Source organism: Silurus aristotelis (assembly GCF_946808225.1).
Source record: "Silurus aristotelis genome assembly, chromosome: 6".
Taxonomy (NCBI): Eukaryota; Metazoa; Chordata; class Actinopteri; order Siluriformes; family Siluridae; genus Silurus; species Silurus aristotelis.
This window is the reverse complement of record NC_139579.1, coordinates 16,245,227-16,263,780: the sequence shown is the minus strand read 5'-3', so window position 1 is coordinate 16,263,780 and position 18,554 is coordinate 16,245,227. Positions and strand designations below refer to the sequence as shown.

The following is an 18,554-nucleotide window of genomic DNA, read 5'->3' as shown; positions in this document are numbered from 1 at the left end:
CTACCTTCCAAACATCTGCTCCTAAGGTGTGACTCAACAGCCTTAAAAAAAAAGATTTGATTACCCTCAGAATACAACTTGTACTGACTACTGGCAATCGCCTCAGGGTTTAAAGCTCCTCAGCACTGAAACATTTTCATATGCAAACAATTAATTAAGGTATACAAAAATAGAAAATGCATAGTGGTCCTCAAATTCCTGGGTATAAACTTCATATTATCCACATGCTGTGACATTCACAGTTTAAATCTTTAGATTAGGCCACTTCCATAATGTTATGACAATAGCCGTAATGGGCTTAGCAGTGTGTACACTTTCTACAGTGGCTCTGTTTAGACAAGAAACATCATCCCTCTCGGTCTCTGTCTCTCGGAAATGGCTCCTGGCAAGCAGTTTTCGATTTTTGGTTGAACCGAAGGTAAACCATACCTGCTCATCTGTGACTGAAAACTGCTGAGCACTTACAACAGTTCATAACATAACTCTGGATACATTATGTTAATAACGTCTGTTTCAAATGTGTTAACACAGCACTAGCCCAGCACAATTTTAACAAACTTTCTCGGAAGGTCTCTGGAAAAATAGAATAATAGGAGTTTTTTAAGTACGATTTCAGTTTGTGATGCTACAAAATATGCTGAGAGTTTTTAAACCTAGCCTAGATCTAGCTAACTTAGCTAATCATCCAGAACAATGTAGTGTTGATTGTTATGACATATTATGGCCATGATATGTTTGGTAGTTAAATAATAGTGCTCAAAATGGCAAACTGCAAAAATGTTACAGGTTTTTAACAATAAATCATCACAAGAATTGGATAAATATACTCCTGAGACCTCCTATACCAAAACTTGTGGAAATGTACTTAAATATTCTAAATGTAAAATCATAATGATTAATCTGGGTCTGAATGGACCAACTTGAGCTGTTCTTTCTGTAAAAATCTACTAAAATGTTACTTATAGAGACCAATCGAGAGTGGGTTTTGCATGCTGTAAAAACAACAGCGAAATCTTTTGTTGCTTTAAACTCAGTTTCATTGTATTGGACTCCCTTGATATCAATTGCCAAGAATAATATATCATGTAAGAACTGTTATTTGTCTTCAATAATCTGAGTTATTTTCTTATTGCCATAGTGTGTAGACAATTTTTTACCACAACACTACATGGTATTGATGAAAATATTAAGCATTTTTATGAGTATAATATATGAGCATGCCGTCAGATGAATATCTAAAATCAGTTTTAGTTGCACCCCTACCCTATAATATAAAATCTTGAAATCTCAGAGACTGGAAAGAGTCACATGAACACATTACTGCTATAGCAAAAGGAATGGATTCTAAATTACCAATAAAAACTTTTTTTGCATGCATATTTGAATGATTTAATAATTTAAAATGGCATATTCAGGAAGAAATGCTGTTGACTAACCTAATTAGATCTTGCACACCACAGGATATACCAGGTTACCTCACCATTTAACTGGGAGTTTAAAACTGCTATAGCAAAAGGAATGGATTCTAAATGACCAATAAATACTTTTTTTGCATGCATATTTGAATGATTTAATTATTAAAATGGCATATTCAGAAAGAAATGCTGCTGACTAACCTAATTAGATCTTGCACACCACAGGATATACCAGGTTACCTCACCATTTAACTGGGAGTTTAAAACTTATCAGTGTTTAATTATGTGATTATAGATGCAGTAGACCTTCTTCCTTGGCTCAAACAAGCTCTGCTTAGCTCACTCACACTGTCGCAGGTACACACATGTACAACAATGCATACAGCACAGTTCCAAGAAAAAAGGTTTTACAATCAAGTTGAGAGTGTTCCTTTTTCACTTTCACCATTGTTCAATAGTGAATATGTGTGACACTAGTAATATATTAATAGTCAAATAGTTGCTTTACATAATTTTATGATTTGGACGAAAAGCAAAGATGTTTCAAGGTAAAAAAGCAGCAGCATATTTCATTTAGAACAATCAATATTATGCCATAAAGCTAGTAACTGGAGGATATGAGTGATGTGAGTGCTGGGAATAGACAAAATTGTACACACTACATATATTACACATGTAATATATTATAATTATAGTATTGTGCAGTAACTATTGGTCGAAGTTTATGCGGCACCATCAGCTTATCTGTCATGTTGCTATTCAACACTTCTAACCTTGAAGCGGGACCACATGATCCCATGGAAAGCTATGTGAGTGTTTTTTTATTTTGTTTTGTTTATGCTTTATTCATGGACAAGTTTCCAGGGAGTCAAGGTCTCCCCTATCATATGACTACTAACCAGGTATAGCACTGTATATCTTTACTGTGAGACATAAGCTCACAGGCACCCATGGTTGGTAATGTTGCCATGATTGACAGGGAAGAGAGTTAAAGAGTTTTATGATCCTGTATGAGTTGGTATTGTCTAGGTGAGATAAAACTGGAGCTATATACGCATAGCAACTCTCAGGTTCTACCTGTAAAACAAAACGTAAAGCAGCTTATGATAACGTTGAAAAAGCTTGTAGGTCACTTTAAAATGGCTTGATTTAATTTGTTGTGTTCACAAATACCCCAAAAATACTCATGGAGTGATGGTTCTGAGACCTCTTGAAGCACAATAAATCATTCATAGCTATCCCTATCATATGGACAACGAAAACAAAGAGTGCAACTGACTAAAATTTCTCCTCAGCTAATGGGGGAGGGGTGACATTGTGAGTAACCTGTGCACTACAACTGTCTTTTCTACACCTGGAGACTCGTATTTAAAACAAACAGCCATGTCAGTCAGGCATTATCTCGAAATCCCTCAGCATTTCGATAAACAGAAAGAATCCTCAGGGAGATCCATGTGAGATAGACATTTATTCAGGATCTGGGCATGAAAGAGTGCTGTAATAATGCAGTATTGCTGAGTCACGCTGTCAATATTCCCCATGAGGCTATATATCCCTGTAGCTTGTACAGCTCTACACCCTGCTATTATTCCCACTCATGGCACCTATCTCAAGCCATGATGTGTATCCTTGTGTAGACTCAGCAGCCCTGCACAATGTGCACCTTCTACTGAAACACACGGTCATGTGTAATTGGTACCAGTCATATGTATTACTATACTATGACATCACTAGGGCATGTTCAGCGATCCTCAGGTTCACAATAAGCTAAGACAATAAATGCTCCAGTTCTGTCAGTCTGTTTTTCTTTACTTTTAAACAAAGTATATATTTAAAAAAGATATGGTTTGAAGATAGAAAAAATAGTCTATGGAGTGGAGTGGAATAGTGGAAGCTGTCGACAATATAAAGGCATATATCAGAGTAATGTCTAGATAAAACTTAAATAAATAAATAAATAAATAAATAAATAAATAAATAAATAAATAAATAAATAAATAAATAAATAAATAAATAAATAAAAGCACAGAAGACACTCTTGTGAGGTTGAAACCGAAGTTTTCTCGAGTTTGTTGCAAATGTGACTAGAAAAAAATGGATGGATGGATGGATGGATGGATGGATGGATGGATGGATGGATGGATGGATGGATGGATGGATGGATGGATGGATGGATGGATGGATGGATGGATGGATGGGGTAGGTGGATGATTAGAAGGAAAATCTCTGGCTAACTGACTGGATGGAATCAAAAGGTAGGAGGAAGGATGGTTGGAGGAAAGGAATCTGTGGGTCAGTGATTGGAGGGATGGATAGATAGAAGGGTGAGTGTGTATATGGAGGGACAGGTAAATAAATGGGGAGGTTCAAGGATGATTCATTATATTACACTGCTGTTCTGTACTCTTTCCTTTCCAAACACAGTGCAGTACTTTGGGAATGTTGTCTTGTTTGATTTACAGTAGTTGATTTAATTTCTGGCATGCTATTAGTATTTAATTATTAAAAATGACAACAGTGCCAAGTAATGCAGTATGCAATCACTGCAGTGATATTAGCTTTTGCATACTGAAAACCATTATAAACCATAAAACTTCTTTTTTTCTGTCACATAAGCCATCTGTGTCTGACACATACTACAATGGAACGGTGGAATTTTTTTTCAAAATTAAATATGTCATACAGTGACGATCCTCTTAGAAAACATCCTTTTTCATCAGTAAGTGAATTTACTAACATCCTTGTGGCTAAATGAACACAAATCTCCATAACCACACTAATATCTCAAAAAACGTCTTCCCAAAAGAGTGGAGGTTATTATAACAACAAATGGGGACTAAATGTGGAATGGGATGCTTAAAAAACAAATATCTATCAGTCTACAGTGAGGTTTCCAACCACCTGTTTTTATGCAAACTTCGAACGTTTGCATATGGAAACCTAAACGGAAACGTTAGAGATTTACATCATCCAAAACACTGCAAAAGTGAAAAGCTGACATGTCGATAAAAAAAAGAAAAAAAAAGAAAGAAAAAATAAAAAAAAAGACTTTTGGATTCAAAAGAAAAGCATTAAAGAGGTAGTTTTTGTTTCACTCTGTGCATGACAGCATGGCGGAGGCTCTCAGACTAAAATCTTCATTTGCTCACTTGTCACTGGTGCATTTAATGAACACGTTCGCCTTTGCCAACATTTTTAGAAATGTAAATGAAATGAACAAAATATGGATCAAATCACATTATGCAACAAACATCCATGAAAGAGATGAAAGAAGTATTTAGATGCAGCATTTACATAGTTATAATACATCTACATGTGTACTGCATCTGTCCTATTGTATGACTTAAATTATGTGTAACGAATATTGCTTCAAATTTTTTATGAAAATATTAATTTATGCAAATTATTTAAAAAAAGAAACCAGATATTAAGGTTGATGATGGTTTAGAGCAGCCTGACACAGAGTCTTCTGGAATAAATATTAAACATCAAGAATGATTTGTAGTTCAACAGTGTTGATATTAATGCATAAATTGTTATTCTAATGTCTTTGTTGTGTTGGTGCAAAAACTAAAATGATTTCATAAAAGAATCTCACGCTCTAAACAGTTTAAACTCAGAGACAAGCTCCAAATATGACACAATAAACCACCCTTGTGTGGTTTACCATACACCAAACACCATAATCCTTTCCACATATTCCAAACTGGCTTTTATCACAATTAAGCCACTTCAATTCTGTCCATCATCTATCTGTGGACCAAACCCATGTGTTCCTGTTTCAACCCCATACGCTACCTGAAATGCCAAAGTAATCAGTCTTTATTTCTTTCCCTAATCTAATAATGAGGCCGAGCTTCTAAAAGGCTGAAGAGATTTGTATAAGGTCATAAATAACTATGCAGAGCTGTCTAAGGCTGATAGTGTACTACAGCATTTAAACACCAAGAGGCTTATAAATCAACATAAAACAAAGAAGCTAATAACTCATAAAAGCCTCTGCATCCTAATGCAGTGCAACCGCTCAAGATTGTAACAAAGACGACGATTTGTTACGTGTCAAAGCTGGTTCGCAGTTCACCGCTCTGTTTTTGTTCAGTCGGAGCAGAAGTAGTTTTATGTTACCTTTGGAGTGTTGAGTGAAGTTTCCAGCTGTTTTTATGCAAATTTGCCTTTCAATTTGTCCCTTTGCAAACCAGCGCCAGAGTTCTGGTTCTTCAGAAAACATTTTCACATGTGCAGAATCGAGTACAAGAGATCTTAGATTAGCATTAGAAGGGGTTGAAGATTTTGAAAGGAAGAAAAGTAAATGTTGCAAGGTTACATAAGAGCAGTAGCAAACAATCATTTACAGCGTTAACTTCAATTAAAAGGCTCTCATTTGTATGAGTGGCGTTGCAGGAAAAAACCCCACAAAATTAGGCTTTTTGCATTGACATATATTCACTTTGAGAATGTTGATGAAGAAGTACAAAAGAAAGGTCAGAAGAAGTTGCATTGTGTGTTTGTGGATTTGGAGAAAGCATACGACAGGGTGCTGAGAGAGAAGCTGTGGTATTGCACATTGTGGAAAGAAGTATGTGACGGTGGTGCAGAACATGTATGAGGACAGTGTGACAGCAGTGAAGTGTGCAGAAGAAAAAAACAGACTTGTTCAAGGTGGAAGTTGGACTGCATCAAGGATCGGCACTAAGCCCTTTTCTGTTTGCAGTGGTGACGGACAGGTTGACGGACGAGGTCAGACAGGAGTCTCCATGGACTATGATGTTTGCGGATGATATTGTGATTTGTGGTGAGAGTAGGGAGCAGGTTGAGAAGAGCCTGGAGGGGTGGAGGTACACGCTGGAGAGAAGGGGAATGAAAGTCAGTAGGAGTAAGACAGAGTACATGTGTGTGAATGAGAGGGAGGGCAGTGGAGTGGTGCGGTTGCAGGGAGAAGAGGTGGAGAAGGTGGAGGAGTTTAGGTACCTGGGGTCAACAGTGCAAAGTAATGGAGAGTGTGTTAGAGAAGTGAAGAAAAGAGTGCAGGTAGGGTGGAGTAGGTGGAGAAGAGTGGCAGGAGTGATTTATGATAGAAGAGTATCTGCAAGAGTGAAAGGAAAAGTTTATAGGACTGTGGTGAGACCTGTGTTGTTGTATGGTTTAATTAAATTCAATTACATTTTATTTGTATAGTTTAGAGACAGTGGCATTGACAGATTTTATTGGGAGTGACCAGGATGGACTGGGTTAGAAACGAGTTTATTAGAGTGACAGCGCATGTAGGACGTTTTGGAGACAAGGTGACGGAGGCGAGTTTGAGATGGTTTGGACATGTGCAGAGGAGGGACACGGGGTATATGGGTAGGAGAATGCTAAAGATGGAGCCTTGGAGGAAAAAAAGGAAGGCCAAAGAGAAGGTTTATGGATGTGGTGAGGGAAGACATGCAGGTAGTTGGGTTGAAAGAGGCAGATGTAGAAGACAGAGGGGTATGGAGATGGATGATCCGCTGTGGCGACCCCTAAAGGTAGAAGCTGAAAGAAGAAGACAACAATGATATATTCTTTTTATTGGCCCTGCTTTCCTTTTGATTCTTATCTATAAAAAACTACTTGCTGTTGTCATTTTCACAATCCCTAAATTTAACAGTTGATCCTAAAGGAATACTGATTATGTCAAAGTAGATCAGAAACATCATTCAAATGCAGGTGTGGGCTGGGTGCCTTGGCTGCAAATAAATTAGAGCATCGGCCCCTGGCCTGTGCATTTGCTTAATCAAATGAGCTTTTTGTGTTCCTCTAGAGACTGCACAGAAGACGCGGAGAGTAATGACATGACAACAGTTCTGGGAACCCCATTTGTGGCGTAAATAAGGGCTTCACACATACACCAAACAGAGGGTGTCTTGGCACAGCTGTCCTTCTCTATGGAACACAACTGTGAAGCCTGAACAGTGCATGCAGTGTTCCTAAAAAAGCCCAGCTCATCGGTGCGAGGCTCCGGCTCTGTGAATGTGGTTTGTAAAACTGGTCCACAACAGAGTAAAATAAAAAAGGAACCGTCAGAGCTAACAGCACTAACAAGGACAGAATAATGTGCACACACACACACACACACACACACACAAGCATGCACACACAAAGAAATCTGAGTGGATATGGCATAGCTGAATTCTGTCTTTAACTATAATTAAAAGCTTCGTCAACAATATAAAGATGCCAGGTTAGAATTTGTATGTAAGCAGAAAAACAATGAAGAACGAATTAAGGATTCTCTCAAAATAAGCTCAACACATCCAATCTACATGTGTTATCTAATCTAGAGCTGCTTACAGGCTCCACAAGGAACATGTGAGGCTATGACTGAATCAGTTATCCAAACCTATTCAGTTCCTTACACCTTAAGCTGGGGCTTTACAGAGTCTACAGTGGAGTTTCCAGCCACCTGCTTTTTTAGCAAATTTTTTTTCACATACTAAATCCTAAACAAAAAATGCAGAAATGTTTACACCTGGTATATTGACAAAAAGCAGGTGCATTTCGTTGTTTTTTTTTTTCCCCCAACCCTAGATCCAGTCAGCAAAGGATATCAGCTGTGACCTGTCTTCCCTCAACAAAGAGCCAAGGAGAGTGCAGTTAAGACTTTCTCATGACTGTTTATTCATCGTTTTGTTTGTGAAATTCCTTCGAACTAAAACCAGACTTGGCCGATAAAAATCGTTCTGGTGTTCATTGGATTACATCACTGTGCTGTGACCATGTCAAGATATTTCTCTTCATAGTTCATTTCGATACGCAAGTTTTCTATTACAAACTTCTCCCAAAGTCCTGCAATTTGTTTTCTACTACTATATTCAACCTGCTTTTAAGCCCAGCAAGGTTTATCGATGGATAGTACTAAAGATTCACCATGTCTATAGTTGTTACATCTAATTTGTTATATATTTCATGCATTGTATTATTGTTATGTATGTTAACATTCACAGGGTGGATTTTTTTAAGTGTATTTTCTATTAGCATTCTAGCCTTTCCCTGTTTTGCACTACATGGTGTCCAGCGATTACCTTGTACCCTAGTGCTGTCATTTCTCTACAACATATTGCACCAATACCCCATATAAACCTACTGGATTTTGCTGTATATTTTTATACAGCTAGAATGGCAGTAAAACTTTCATTATATGCCTCCTCTCCAAACCAAGTACAGTACATCACAATACCCACTGACATAGAGAGAGACAGAATGAAACAACATTACCGGCAGTGAGAAAAGAAACCCCAAAAAAAACAATGAGACACACTGAGAGAAGATACAGTTCTGCACATCTCTCACATCTCTAACTACAACTGCAAGGTGGAAAGAGAAAGCAAGAGAAAGTGAGAGCGAGAGGTGTTAATAGAAAGCAAGAGCAATCACTCACCTAATCCTGAAGTGTAAATGGCCTTCACTGACTTCTTCATTTTGTATAGAACACTGCGATCCACATCCAAAGCCTAAACAAAAAAGAAAACACATTTAAACACATTTTGTCAGATAGAAACACTATGTCGAACCAGCACAGAGTCCTAAAGAGCTCTGTACATTTATATAATTTATTTATTCAAGTAGTTTTCCAGTGTGATTATAAAATTGCTTAAACAAGGGACACATTACTGCTGGGACCCATATTAAAAACTCCTACTTTAAATGCCTCTATTGTCTAAATTTGTCTTTAAGACCACTCTGTATCATTTATTGGCATTAAGGTTTCAACAAGCTTGCTGAAAATCCAATAGACCAAAAAATGGGTAATAGCACTTTTAACAATAGACATTTTCACAAAGCAGCTTTATGGAGCTAAAGATGTTGTAAAGTAGGAATGTACAAGTTTAGTTCCTATAAGTTTGCTTCTTATAAGTTCATTCCTAATGAGAGATCTGTGACAAAGAAAAAACTCCATGAGATGTTATGAGGAAGGAACCAGACTCAAAAGGGAACTCATCTTTCATGTGGGTGGCACCATAATTACCTGGGTATTTTTTCTTACTAAATAAATGTAACTCTTTCTGTTCTGAAATATAAGCACTGCACACCAATACCAAAACAAGTTTGTTTTTCATATGCCACCTGTATTACATTGTTGGGCCACTATCTTAATTGTAAAAGTAATAGCTATTGACATATTGCATACCTGGCCATGTTATGTGAGGAGATCTAGCAGGATATAAAGAAGTATTGAAATGGCCTGTTTATTTAGTTTTTGAGTGCTCCAAACAAAGGAACAGACAAACTTTAATTTTCATAGGTGGATAAATAACTTGTTTAAACAATGTGATATTCAGCATTTAATGATGTCACCAATATTTTCTTACTATGAAATCTATTTTTTGCTAAATAGTCAAGACACCCACACCCACATCTGTACTATTAGACCTAAAATCAACAAGCTAAATGTTATGTAGTGAACTTGGATTGGGAATTTAGAGTATCAGTAGTCATATTAGGACTTCACTTGCTTCCCTTACTATTATATTACAAGTCTTTGTGGCACACAACCCTTTTAAACTCCAATTTAAGAAACAAAGATTTTAGCTTGTGTTGAGTTTCTATTATACCATCTCAAGAGTGTACAAAATACACAAACCTTCGTGAAGTCCAAATCAATTACGGTACATATGGGCTGCAGAACATCCCATCCCAGATTTAGTCCCTCTTTGCTGTTATAATAAGATCTACTCTTCTGAAAAGTTTATCCAATAGATATTAGAACATGGCTGTGGGGATTTGTGCTCAATCAGCCACAAGAGCAATAGTGAGGTCAAGTGTTGATTATGGCTTAGTCAGGGTTCTAGTCCATCCCAGTAGTGTTCAGTGTTGGGTTGAGGACAGGGCTCTGTGCAGAACAGTCAAGCTCTTCTACCCCAGCCATGGCAACCTTGATTTCATGGAGCTCAGGAGTGTCAGCATCTTACTGAAACATGTTTTGGCCTCTTAGTTCCAGTGAAGTTCCAGGAAATCTTGATTCTACAGTATACAAAGGCATTATAGGCAATTGCTTCCAAGTCCCACATGTGTGATAGTCCTCGGTAATAAATTTCATTATTTTAACATAAAAGTCCATAAAAACAATTCCCTATAAGTTTTTTGGTCTATGTTGCTATCCGCGAGAGACCTGGAAAATCAGCGAAGCAAATTACGGTAGTTATGTATAGTTATATATACGGTAGTTAAAATATAATAAATAAATATAAATAAAAATAAATCTAATTAGTGCAATACACCTTTTTATTATATTGATTAAATTGCATAACTGCTTAAACTGCCACAAAATAAATTGTTTAAATAAAATTAAATAAATGGAAAAAAAAAAAAATTTAAGAGCTTACATTTGTTAAACCCCATTTGAGTAACACAGGTTTGTATATAAATGTGTTTGTGTGCGCACGTGTCTGTTTTAAATTTAATAATTAATTTTCTAAAGATATGATCTACTGAAATGTTCTACTTTTTCCAGCATACTTTAACAAATGTCTTCATTCCTTCCATCCTTAATTCATTCACTCCCTCACTATGTGGAATTGTGAGAATTTTCTCCTTTAAAGAGATTTTCTTGAAGCTGGACATAAAACGCTAATGGGTTCATATCGCTAGCGTTAACGATGGCAGGAAGTGGTGCGATTTTGCGCATGAGCAAAACAATTTTCTATTTTCTATATTTTTTCACATTTCTGGTACTATGTTAGTAGCCACAGTGACATTGTGCTAACTGTAGTTTCTTTTTTATACCCCCAGCATTGTTGTGTATGTTCTCAAGTTTAATAATAATTTTAAAAAGTTGGAGACGGAGACTAAACAAACGCAGTCCGCCACTTAATATGTTCCTAAAGGGAACTCAGAGTTGAACTATGTTTCACACAAAAAGAGGATTTCATTCTGTACATGTGTAAAAAAAACAAAAAACCTGTACCGAAAAAGTTCAGTACTACAGAGTGATAGATGGATACATCGATAGATGATTGATAGAATGATTCACTTTGACCAACAGAGTTATGCAGTGTTAATCATCATTGGTTAAAGTGAATCAGGGTGAAAATGGTCCAATGTACAATATAATAATAAAGTGGCTTAATCTGAATTTGAAGAATAAGGAAAACCTAGATGTAATGAGAAGAAACAAATTTTAGCCTGCAATGCCTAATATTATGAATATTCATATTAACAATACAATTTAAAATAGTTTTTACTGAATTCACACTTACTAAAACAATAAATGAATATATAAAATGAATGGTATGAGTGAGTCATGACTGCATGTGCTGTCTAATGCAAAACCTACCAGGTGACGTGTTTCACATAAGGCGTGGTTATCGAGCTTGTTTTCTTTTTTCAACCCACATGTGAATTGAGTGACTCTCAGCAGAACAGAGACTTTAATTAACACAAGTAATTATCCAGCCAGCCATTAAAACAACGGTGGTTTCCTTTTAACATGGTGCACTCCTAATTATTAGACTAATAAGAATTAATTTTTTTATCTCAAATAGCAGTTTTTCTGCACACAGTTTCAGATATTGCAGCAAAAATGCATCAGTGCCTCATTAATTCAAAATGCAGACAAACTGCCAGTCACAAACATCTGCTATGAAAATGAATACTGTATGTGTGTGTTGGCATTCCCACTGTCTTCAGGTAATTCATTATTCAACAGCCTAAAAATATTCTGAAACAATCTCTACTCTGCAGGGGTGGGTAGAAAGCAGGCGAGCAAATTAACTCTCTCCAAAAAGAAAATGCCGAGGGCACTGCGGAATGTGCCTGCACTCACACACTGCTGCTAACTTTCATCCAAAATTTTCACAAATCATGGCATCAAAGGTATTCCAGCATCTACTACAGAACTAGAGCAGCTTTCTCGTTGTGTCTTGCACACATACTGAGGCAAAAAAATAAATGGTGAAGTGTCTAAAATCCCATCTGGTCTTTAGCCTAGTGACCTCACACTATTGTAGTCCAGCTGCCGGCGTTTTGACTGACGGCTCCTAAACACTACTCAATCTGAGACTAAGCCCTTCTCCAAATCCCTCAGAGATCCGGCTCCTGCCACACACACACTTGTCCAGCCCTCGTCATAGTATTCCTTTCCAAAACATTTCATTTCAGCCAATGATCTCCACATCTGAGGCATGGTCTGCACTTTATTTTAAAAAGTGTAGTGTTTCAAGAGAGTCTGCAAGGCTGGACAATGCCCCCAGTTTACACTCGTGAGCTGGCAGTAGTAAGAAGAGGCTAGCGCAGCACAAAAGGGCGCTTTCTGAGCAAACAACGGGGCTATAAATAACAGTCTTAAGATGAGAGAAAAGATATCACATTTATAAATTCCACATGAGCAGAGAACAGAGAATGCAATCCTTGCTTTGTAGAAAGAAAAAAATGGTGGCCACTGAGAGGAAACTGTGGGGATTAAGATATGCGGGCTTGCATTACAAGAAGCCAGCTTCAAGAAGCCGCTGAGACGTCTGGCCTCAAACTCAAATAAACAATAATCATAACAAGTGCAGCCAGGCCGTGAGGAAAAGGGGGCGGGGTTTGACCTGATCTTGAACCCGCATGAGCGAGAGAATGTTTAACCCTAGGCAGTCTTACCGAATATCCTACCAAGGTTTAACAGAGCACAGGTAAAGCCGCATTGTGTATAATTATATACACTGTAAGTGTCCTGTTCATGATCATCAACCTCATCTTTATAAAACAACTGTCACCATCCTGGATCGTCATTCAATTGTGAAAACATCCTGGCTCCTGATTGCAGGAAAAGTCTATGATCTGTAAATTGTGCTCAAACAAATCAGGTTCAACTAGCATTGCATAGCATTGAGTTTGGTGTCTCTACTACAATTCTGGAAACCGTAAATCCAAATCACTGGCCAATGATAGTAAAGAGCTGTTAAGCCCGGCTCCATAACAGGTTTTGTGCCAAGGTGCAAACAAACTTAGAACATGCATTCATAAACTATGATAAGCCCAAAAAAAAGTGTAAAAAACATGAAAGGCACAATAGACAAAAATAGCAACATTTCTAAGTATAAACTAATCAATCATAGTCAAGCATTAAAAAGGTAAACGTCACGTCCAGTCGAGTCAGTCGTGCATCCAGATCTTTGTAAACAAGGAATTCAATGTAACTGGATCTATGAAAATATTTTTTTATTGAAGACCTGGTAAAAAAAATGCAATAAGGAAATAAAATCCTCCTCTAAAAACAAAGCAGCTTATTAAAGCTGCAGAGGATTTATGCTTGACACTGTACTCTCGCTAAAAACAACAAAGCAAGATAAAAGAAAGAATCAGTTTCTGTTGACAGGACCATCTATCACCCACCTCATGCTCCAGGGCCTTACTGCATGTACAGCTTTGAGCATCTTCATAATCACATCTAGTGTAAGTGCTGCGAGAGTGCTATACCACAACAATTATCAGAGCAATCTCTGCCCGACCTGAAACTGTATCCAGCAGCTTCTATTTAGCGTCACCTCAAACCCAAAGCTCTGTTTGAATGCTCTGTGCATTTAGACACTTCAAATGCTATTCGATCCTCCTCTTTTCTCTCTGCTCATTTAGGCACTCAGCACTGGACATACTTGAAAGCTTTAGCAAGCCATCTGTGATGATGGATGATGGAGAGCTTCTCCTGTCCACCAACACAACATTGTTTTCAAGTGTCTAATCTCATTCCTGAGGGTTTTGTTCAAATGAGCCTCACAAGATTGCTGCGAAGGAGAAGGGGTCTGAATCCTTTTTTTTGCATTTTCCAACAATGTACTTATTGTATACTCTACATGTTTGTCATTTGCTAGATGCCCTTATCCAGGTCAACTTACATTTATCTCACAGTATACTATTGATCTAACATGCTGTATATACACACACTGTACATATTTATATTCATTCTTCTTTCGGCTGCTTCCATTAGGGACACAGTGGATCGTCCGACTCCAAACTACTCTGTCCTCTACATCTGCCTCTTTCAAACCAACTATCTATCTGTATTCACTCACTACAGCCATACCGATACTACCGATATACCCCACATCCCTCCTCTGCACATATCTCCGGCCTCTTTAGCTTTGTCCCCAAAATGTCCTACGTGCGCTGTCCCTCTAATAAACTCGTTTCTTATCCTGTCCATCGTCGCCACTCCCAATGAAAATCTGAACATCTTCAGCTCTGCTACCTCCAGCTCCACCTCCTGTCTTTTACTCAATGCCACTGTCTCTAAACCATACAACATCGCAAATAATGAATAAACTTAAATAATTTAGTCCTGCCCAGTCTTATGACTAGCTTAATCATAAACCTATAAAAAAGCTAGCTGTTGTACTAAAATAGCTAAATAAATGCATTAATATAGATCATGGCAACTAAATGTGTATGTAATCACGCCTGCATCGTGTTTACAACCTCAGTATTACTGCAACCTGGTTTGTGTCTTAACTTGCTCTCAATAAGGTGACCTTATTTTGCTTAGTATCATCAGTGTTTTCAAATGCATACAGTTTTGATTTTTAAAAAAAAGACTGTCTTTTCCACATTATGAATGAATCAATCACAATATTAAAAATGTTTATCTAGCTAATACAAAGAAAGTTCAACAATCTAATGGAATGGCTCATTTACAGTTCCAGTAATGAAGTGCATGGTCATGGCCTACAATCAGCTAGGACCTAGCTACATTCTTTAAAATGGTTTCCAATACCATAATCAAAAAGGAGTGGGTTTTTCTGACTTCTGGCTTGTCCTTCAGATAACTTAATACAAATAAAAATGGAAATGGAATAAAAAGGTAAGTCATGATTAGTATTTCTGTTGAGATGCCACAAATATTTCACATGATCTCCAAAGGCATATCCCATGAATAACATTTCCTAAATGAACCTCAAATTTAAGATATGTATTGTTGTTCCTATATGTATTGTTCCTTAATCTCTGCGCACACAGTATATTCTCATGTGCAGTACAGTTGAGAGTTGATAAAAACATATTTTCAGTTTCTTCTTCTCATTGAATAGACGGATCTTTCAAAGGGAAATTTATTTCTGCATGATTGCTTTCACCACCTACACTGGAATGAATATGCTTCATTGTGTTATGACAAATTTATGACTAAAGACAAAACCATGCCGAAAAGGAAAAATGCTGAGTCATGCACACAGAATGATTTTCTTCACTACCTCTACATTAGTTCCATCATGTAGAGTAGGGACACATCAACACATCCACTGAAGTGATGTTATGACAACACACTTTATTTGAAGTGGCATTCCTTCATTCTTGTCCGTCATCATGTTCCAATTGTCCCTTAAAGACTTAAACAGGACATAATTGAGGTTTGCACTTAAAAGGCTGGACAGGGTGTTCATTTAAACATGGGTATAGGTTACATCTGTCACTTTATGGGACGTGCCGCAGAGCCGACTTTGCTTATAAAACGTCAAAAGAAACTGGAGACAGATTTACTGCACAGTCTCGATGTTGTCAACACAGCAGAGATTACACGTGAGCTAGAGAACAACAATAAAATTTGGTATATTCTTTACATGGTAAAGTATACTAAAAGCCAACAAGAGACACATATGGTTGGTGTTTTGCATCGTTAATTTGCTGTGCATTACACCTGCATTCATTCATTTTCCATTCCACATTTAGAGAGAAGTACTTCTTTTCACCCACCGCAAAGAGTCTTCTAGTTTTCACTAAAATGAACATGTCAGTGTTAAAATGATTAAAATTATGGTGGGGAATGGGTCTACTTCAGTGTTATACTATGAACATTTATAAATGGCTAGTCAATGTCAATTACTATAAATAACAAAATCTATTACATTTTACTGGTTAATATTAGTGATCATAGCTGCTATTTTGTTGCCTTGCAATAAAAGCTTATAGAGGTAGAAATGACAGGAGGTAACAGTAACAAAGGTGCTAGTAGTAATAGGCTAAGTAGGTTGAGGGTAACAGTAGGCTGAGGTAAGAGTAGGTTAAAGGTAGATGAGCAGTAGAATGAGGTAACAGTAGGTCAAAGGTAGAGGACAAGTATGCTGAGGTAACAGTAGGTTAAAATAGAGGAACAGATGACTGAGTCAACAGTAGGTTAAAGGTAGAAGAACAGTAGGATAAGGTAACAGTAGTTTAAAGTTAGAGGAACAGTTGGATGAGGTAAGAGTAGGTTAAATGTAGAGGAACAGTTGGATGAGGTAACAGTAGGTTAAAGGTAGAGAAACAGTAGGATGAGGTAACAGTAGTTTAAAGGTAGAGGAACAGTTGGATGAGGTGACAGTAGGTTAAAGGTAGAGGTCCAGTATGGTGAGGTAACAGTAGGTTAAGGTAGAGGAACAGATGGCTGAGTCAACAGTAGGTTAAACAATAGAGTAATAGTATGATAAGGCAACAGCAGGTTGAGAGAGAGGTAAGAATTGGTTAGGGGTAACATTTGGATGAGGTAACAGTAGGTTAAACGTAGAGGAACAGTTGGCTGAGTCAACAGTAGGGTAAAGGAAGAGGAACAGTAGGCTAATGTAACAGCATACAGGTAGTCCTCTACTTATGATGGAGATACGTTACGAAGACCCCATCGAAAGTCAAACATATCGCAAGTTAAAAATGGTAATATGACAGTGACAGTCATTCCTGCTTCATGCTGATTTATAATTTTAGTTTTCTTCTTTAACCTCATAACTTTCCTCTTTTTTTTTCACTACAAGCAGGAGACATACTTGGGTGCTCGGAAGACACACTTTTATCACAAAAATGGCTGTTTGAATTCGTTTGAAACAGAAAGAAATTACACACCAACACCACTTTTCCATCGATCGCTAGCGAAAGTAGAGCACCTCACAGGGCGAGAGATACGCTCATCCCAGCTGCACATTCTACGTATCGTACATCGTACGCTACAATGTGTCATTTAAATACTTCCCAAGAATATAGAATGACAGCACATCTAATAAAGTCATATTTTAGGATTTATAGGAGTAATTTGTACTGAAGCTGGTTTAAACGTATGTAAATTCAGATATTCTCACTGGATAATTTTCTCAACAAACATTTGATTTTACAGCTACTCTGGCATTAATTTTTATTAAACAACTTTGGTAAGTAAGTGCCTCTGGAAAAAATTAAGTAAAAAAGGTTGATTGACGTCATGCACCATCTGTGCTGCAAGAGGAAAGCTTCACACAGACTGCCAGACCTTCACCAGGGGTCAGTGTCACTGTACAACCCAAAAATTCACACATTTACAACAGTGATATTTTAATACTAATATAGCAGTTGTTGGTTTTGTTCTTGTAATATATGAACGTTGTAAAATTCCCATCAATTCCTACAATAAGGCAAACTTTTTATATATACACTCCCACACACACACACCAACACACATCCTGCCTGTACATCTGCCAGCATCCTGCTTCCACCTTTAATCACCTAGCCCAGTGAAATGACCCAACCACAACTACCCATGAACTTCAAAACTGCCGAGCAAAAGCAGTTAGCATTTCCGCCGTCTGCCTCAAAGATGTAACACAAAAAAGAAAAGAAATAAGTAGGTAAAAGTGCAAATACTACTTGGTCCAGTTACAAAAACTCCTGGCAAACCAACAACATATCCAGTCCTCTAATGGTTACTCAGGATATAAAGATTCCAGAGGCTTTTGCACACAGTGGGGCCAGTGATGTCTCGGCCTCCATTGTTCCCAGTTCCACAACTATTCGATGACGGCACATCTAGAACAGGCCAAACCAGCCCCCTCACCCCTTACCATTAGGCAAGGCAAGGAAAACAAAGTAGTTGTGCTAGCCTGGCATATTTCAGATACTTCTCCTTCCCCCTCAAGCTGCACTGAATCCCAGTTTGAGCTCCAACATCAGAATCACTCGCTTTGAACTCTTAAGATGCCGAAACTAAGAGGGACCTGGTTCGAATTTTTGTACAGTGTGGTTGCCTTATTAAAAAGATCTTTTGAAAGCATCAAAAATTATTGAAGAATAAAAGACAATAGAATGTTTAGTTGCTGTCTCTTGATAATCACTTTTATGATTTAATTGTGTATGACTGGACTGATTTTTGGCCCAGACGAGATCCATTTAGGTTTTCTACTCCATTGATTTTTATAGCCTTTTTTTTTT

General features: G+C 37.5%; 1 protein-coding gene and 3 long non-coding RNA genes across 12 annotated transcripts in view; 1 reads left to right on the top strand and 3 right to left on the bottom strand.

The window, feature by feature from the left end:
- LOC310727394 overlaps positions 1–18,554 on the bottom strand; it is a 766,835-nt gene that overhangs the window by 126,238 nt on the left and 622,043 nt on the right. The window lies entirely within an intron of this gene.
- asap2a (ArfGAP with SH3 domain, ankyrin repeat and PH domain 2a) overlaps positions 1–18,554 on the bottom strand; it is a 75,564-nt gene that overhangs the window by 40,369 nt on the left and 16,641 nt on the right. For all 9 annotated transcript variants that reach the window (XM_083543627.1, XM_083543628.1, XM_083543631.1 and 6 more), the window contains one exon: positions 8,815–8,887. In XM_083543627.1, the coding sequence (XP_083399753.1) occupies positions 8,815–8,887 (73 nt within the window). The remainder of the gene's footprint in view (positions 1–8,814; positions 8,888–18,554) is intronic.
- On the top strand, positions 2,052–8,651 carry LOC310727392. Its single transcript, XR_014534006.1, has 3 exons — positions 2,052–2,543; positions 2,776–6,869; positions 6,927–8,651. It is a non-coding gene; the product is annotated as an uncharacterized lncRNA (long non-coding RNA).
- On the bottom strand, positions 9,830–18,066 carry LOC310727402. The gene is made up of 3 exons (XR_014534017.1): positions 15,442–18,066; positions 11,710–14,323; positions 9,830–10,397 (listed from the first exon to the last, which is right to left on the bottom strand). It is a non-coding gene; the product is annotated as an uncharacterized lncRNA (long non-coding RNA).